At 38.7% G+C, this 5,522-nt stretch overlaps 1 protein-coding gene across 1 annotated transcript; it reads right to left on the bottom strand.

The window, feature by feature from the left end:
• Positions 1 to 4,244: 4,244 nt before the first annotated feature.
• Positions 4,245 to 5,099, bottom strand: LOC145158505 (uncharacterized). Its single transcript, XM_079077395.1, has 2 exons — positions 4,646 to 5,099; positions 4,245 to 4,432 (listed from the first exon to the last, which is right to left on the bottom strand). Exons 1-2 carry the CDS (start codon positions 5,097 to 5,099, stop codon positions 4,245 to 4,247), a joined length of 642 nt encoding a protein of 213 aa, XP_078933521.1.
• Between the last annotated feature and the right edge of the window lie 423 nt (positions 5,100 to 5,522).

Below are 5,522 nucleotides of genomic sequence, written 5' to 3'. Positions count from 1 at the left end.
AGGTCCAAAATATACGAGGCCTATAATTGGCCCAATTTTCAAAATTGGGCCTAACTCCCTAATAGACCTCATCCTAAGGACCAATTCGCTTAACTGGCCCAGAATACTTCTACTTAGAAAGTCCATTAAGGGCCTAAGCCCAAACTGGCCCAAAGATGGCCCAAAATCGAAGCCTAACTCGCAAAATCCCAACATAGAGCGTACGATGGGCATACCCCAAAGTTACGCAGGGCGTACACGAGCCTCGCATTGATTGGAAATGGGGGTGTTGACCGCATACGCGGGGCGTACTCCATTTACGTGGGGCGTACCCTCGCAGAGTTCAAACTCCAATAAGTGCTTAATGGCTTAATCACTTCAGCCCAAACTTCAGATCCAAGGTCGAAACGCACCTAAGAGTCATAAAGTTTCCAACTTTATGACTTTAGACGTCCACAAGTTCTTAATATAAGATCTTAGCCCATTAAGACCTTTCTACTAATTGCATGGGACACTTCTAGCTATTGGGACTTCATTTTTATCACTTAGGACCCTTCCTAGGGTCTGAAAGGACAGCTTAAAATGTCCAAAACATAGCATGCAAAATATTGGGACTTTTGGGTCAAGCAGAGTACCAAACAGCTAACAAAACAAGATCCACACAATACAAGAACAGAGGCAGAAGCTTTTTACCTTATGGAGCTTCTAAATGACAAGATGATCCTAGATCTACAAGCTTGCTTCACTCTCTAAACACCTTGATGCAACTTGTTATTCTGCAACGACACTAGAAATACACTCTTAGCTCTCACAGACACAAGAGAGAAGCTAGGGTTGCCAAGAAACGATCTCAGGACTTGGAGGCTGAAAGGATGGGGGTAAATGGGTTCATAATGGGGTTTAAATACCCAACAAACCCTAAAAGTTATGGTTGCACTCGGACATACGTATGCCATACGTACTAGGGCGCGCCCTAGTATGCCTAGCGTACTCATATGCACGCATAGAGTACTCCCCCTCCGACCAAAATTACCAACTTGCCCCTCGGGCCTCTTAGGGCTAAATTCCACCAAATTCAAAGACCAACGTGACATATTAATTTACCAAAGGAAGGATTTGAAAATACCTGGAAATACGGGATGTTACACTCATGGTAGGAAAGCAAAAAGCACTCGCCTTGGCTACGCTAGCCACGTAAATGCCCCTAACATGTGCCCATACTTGCATATAAGTGTACTTCTGGGGTGGTCAAGTGCTGTATCTATCAAGATAGGATAGGAAATGAGGACTGGATTCTCCTCATTAGTATAGATGCCCAAGCGTTGTCCCAACTCCATGACACTGCAAGAGCGGGATACCCCTCCGAAATGGAAGGTAAGAATAGAAGGATCCTGCTAGAGCCTCGACTCCTTGTCGAACTGAACACTGGAAAAGAACTCGCAACAGAGCTCCTACTAAATGAACTCTCGCATTTCACAGACACAACGCCATCCATGGCAGGTGAAAAGCTTGAGACGATCATCATTGCGTAGTACCCAAGTGAGGTACGGCTTAGTGAGAGTTGTCAAGACTAGCCCATATGCAGTCCTCCACTATGGAAAGACTGGGGTATAAAAATCTTATTGGACTGGAAGATTCGACATCTGAAAAACACATAATTTTGATCCTAAACCGGAAGGATGTCCTGGAATTGTAAAAATAGGGTGTGACGGCTAATTATGAGGCAAATGGCGTTGTCTGCCTCCATGAGCCAGTATAAAACCTAAGAAAAATACAACAAAATGATTAGTATTAACAATAAAATAAATAAAATCTTCAAATAGTCGAAATATGTCAAATGCACGCCAATAATTGTGCCACGCACAACATGCATTTGCGCGACATACGCCAAGAACACGACGAACAATCGACTCGAAATCACCGAAATCATCCTATTTTTAACTTCAAAACCATAGGGGTCAATAAGTGGGGATTATATAAGCATAATAAACTCTCAATTCCTTCCAAAACACAACAAAATCACATATTCAAGTATAAACCCAAAAAGTTTTACCCAAAACGAAAAACTTCAAGTTAAGGATAAATTGACTGATTTTAAGGGAAATCGAGCATGGGGATTTGATAATCAGTTGTTATACTAAGTATTTAGCTAGTTAATTTCGTGTATTAATAAACAAAAATTCATAAACCCTAAAAATTTCAAAAACTCAAAAAGGTGTGAATCTGTGAATCATTCTAACTAAAGGTGTTAGAAATCACAGTAGGAGGTACCTTAAGAGTAGAAAAATCGAGAATCCGAGCTAGAAAAGGTCAAGCGCACGATGTGCTCGTCGCGTGCGGGACCAGTCGAGAGTGAAGACTAGCGGGAGGAAGAATACAAAGGATTCTGGGAGCACGTGGTGTCGAATGAAGAAAAAACGTGGATTTTATACACTAATAGAAGTATGCGTATCACACTCTACACGCTCGATGCGTAACCCTTCATTTTTTGAGAATTTCACTTTTTACCCCTGATTAATTTCACCTATCTTCTTTTACCATCCTTAAGAGCGAAATTAGGGATGACAAATTGGGCTATCGTGTCGTGTTTTTGTTTGACACGACACGACATGACAAGTTTTTTATGTAACACGAACACGACACGACACGATGTCGTGTTTTGTTTAACTAACACGAAAACCAACCAATTAAAAAACAAAAAACACGGCACAACACGACAAAAATAACATAATATAACAATTAGTTTATTTAATTAATATTTAATCATACATAACATGACATACACGAGAAACACGAGAAACACGACAAATAAATGTTAAATCGTGTCAATTTCATGTCAAAGGGCTAGCTCCCAACTTCAAAAGATGATAGTTACAGCCCAAACCGTTAATTACAAAAGTGCCAAACAACTAGCCTTCAGCCTAACAGAACGCCTAACAGAATAGGTAGCTAGAAAAGAGTCATCAAGCGCTAAGGCTAATGTAGGGAAGGCAAGGGTTACAAAAAGAAATAGGAAGGAGATTCCGAGGGAAGGTCCAATCGACCCTCATGGGAGAAACGAGATATCAAGAAATCCTGAGGCAGGCCAGTCTTCCAACCCAAGGGATACTTAGGGATGATCGGCTACGTCAATGGGTGAACACAAGAGAGAGAGAGAGAGATAGATAGGCAGAGAGAGAGAGAGAGAGAGTTTGTTGCCACTACAACCAGGACATGCATAAGAATCATGAATGCCAAAAAGGGACAAACGCTAGGATAAGAATAAATAAGGATGAGAAGCAAGAAGAAGATTACCAGAGGCAAGTACATCGCGTAAGGGAATACTCGAAGTAGAGTATTCAAAAACGGCCTAATGTGCGTAACCCATAAGGTTTCATGAAGACTATGTTAGAAATTTGGGATAATAAAGGAACGTAGAAATTCTAAGAATTATGATTTCACTTTCAAATCAAAGTATTTGAGTGGTACTCCCTAATATTTGATTTGATAAGACTCAGAAGAGATTCAGAACAGAGAATGAGAAGTATCGATTTCGTAAGTACCAAAAAACTGATCAAAATTCGGTTAAATGCCTCATTTGTCTGAAAATTGTCACAAAACAGTTTCATGTATGAAAACTGTCAAAAACAATCAAAACGACGTGTTTTAGTCTAAGACGGATAATGTTTGTTTTTAGACTAAGGTGTTGTTTGTTTTTTCGAAGTGAAACTGTCTGAAGTCTGCGGACCACCTCTGCAGCCCTCTGCAGCAGAAGAGATGGACCAAAGTGCTGCAGACTGTAATGAGAAGCATGTTTGTTTTTTTAACGTCTGCAGGCTGCTGCAGATATTAAAAATTTTAAAAAGTAATTTAATAAACTGAAAATAGTTTTTTAATACCAAAAATTTAATAATGGTAGTCTTAAAACATTGAAATAAAATTCAAACAACCAAATTAGTCTTACAATAACATTTTTAAATAAAATTCATACAACCAAACTTTAATAATTCTCATTCCATATTTTGCATCAATTGTTCGAAAATTTCATCCCGTAACTGGGTCATATATTCACGGTCCGCTGCAGTACCATGTGTTGGAATCTCATCTTCATCTTTATCAACGACTGCATTGTTATTCCGAACCGAGACATTTCGTTCATCATATCGTGTAAAATACTCATCACGTAGTCCCTCTCTTCTTATAAAATTATGAAGCGCAAAACATGCTAGGGTAATGTTTCGTTGTGTAACCAACGAGAATGGTGCCATCCTCTTCAATATAGGGAATCATGCTTTCAAGACACCAAAAGCACGCTCAATGACATTCCGAAGTTTTGTGTATGCATGGTTAAATTTTTCTTTATTCGTTAATGTACGTCTTCGATGGAAATCTCCAAGCCAATACCTCACATTACGGTACGGTGCCATAAAACCTCGAATGTTTGCATAGGCGGCATCACAAAGATAATATTTATCTGTAAAAAAATTCATTTATTTTTCAAAGTAAGATAAAACTATTTAAATAACCATAAATTTACCTGATGGTGGAAGCGGGAATGGTGCATGTGGATTTGCTAATGCTTCAGATAAAATTCTAGAATCGTGTGTTATCCCTTCCCAACCGGCCACAACAAACGTAAACATCATGTTGAAGTCACATATTGCCAGCACGTTCTAGTAACAATCACCTTTTCGGCTACTTCTATATAAATCCCGTTTGTTTGCAGGGACAACAGCATGTATCAAAGTGCCATCAAGTGCACCAACTGCTCCCTTAAACACCCGACGTAGCCTCCTATTATGTCCCGGAATGTTTGGATTCGGATTAAAAGAAGTTGGTACTATAATGTCATGTGCGAAAAGCAACATTTTGTCCAACACTTCATGAAAAAACTTATGAATTGTTTGCTTTGAGTGTTGAAATCTTCGCTTGATAATGACATAACGTTGGTTATGACCGATCATCATAAAAAACATAGCCATCTTCTCCTCAACCGACACATGTTTGCTATCCTTTAACGCGTAGTTTACTCTAAAATGAGGACATAGCCGGACAAATGATTCACGTGACATGCGTAGCACTTCAAGACATTGTAGAGGATTACGGTGAAGTAACTCTAACGTAAATTCATATCCCGTCATTTCCGAATCGTTGTCCCGCACTCGTTTGACACCCCTCTTCCAAAAGTAGCGGACGTATAAGTACATAAGAATTATGAGTAGTATCTTTTTGTCGTGATCCATTACAAAGCTATTAATCAAGAAAACATAACATAACATAAGATAATAACATAACATAAGACTCAAGAGCCAACTAACATAAGATAATAACATAACATAAGATTCAAATACCAAAAAACATAACATAAATCTCAAGTACCAAATAACATAACATAAATATCAAGTACCAAATAACATAACATTCAAGTACCAAATACTACAAATAACATAACATTCAAGTACCAAATACTAAACAACTCAAACATATAAAATTAACGAACAATCTTTCCATCCTTTAAAACTCCTAAACTTGTAGCTGTCATCTCGATCTATCCTCTTAATATT

The sequence above is a fragment of the Lactuca virosa genome, chromosome 2, assembly GCF_052849685.1.
Source record: "Lactuca virosa cultivar CGN04683 chromosome 2, Lactuca_virosa_CGN04683_v6, whole genome shotgun sequence".
In the NCBI taxonomy this organism is placed as follows: Eukaryota; Viridiplantae; Streptophyta; class Magnoliopsida; order Asterales; family Asteraceae; genus Lactuca; species Lactuca virosa.
The sequence above is the reverse complement of the archived record's forward strand: the minus strand, read 5'-3'. Positions and strand labels throughout refer to the sequence as shown.

What these genes read in the sequence shown, in the direction of transcription:
- LOC145158505 (XM_079077395.1), bottom strand. Translation starts at nt 5,099, where the DNA reads ATGACGGGATATGAATTTACGTTAGAGTTACTTCACCGTAATCCTCTA. An exon ending in ATATAGAAGTAGCCGAAAAG is followed by an intron (nt 4,433 to 4,645) that starts GTGATTGTTACT and finishes ATTTTTTTACAG; the next exon opens with ATAAATATTATCTTTGTGAT.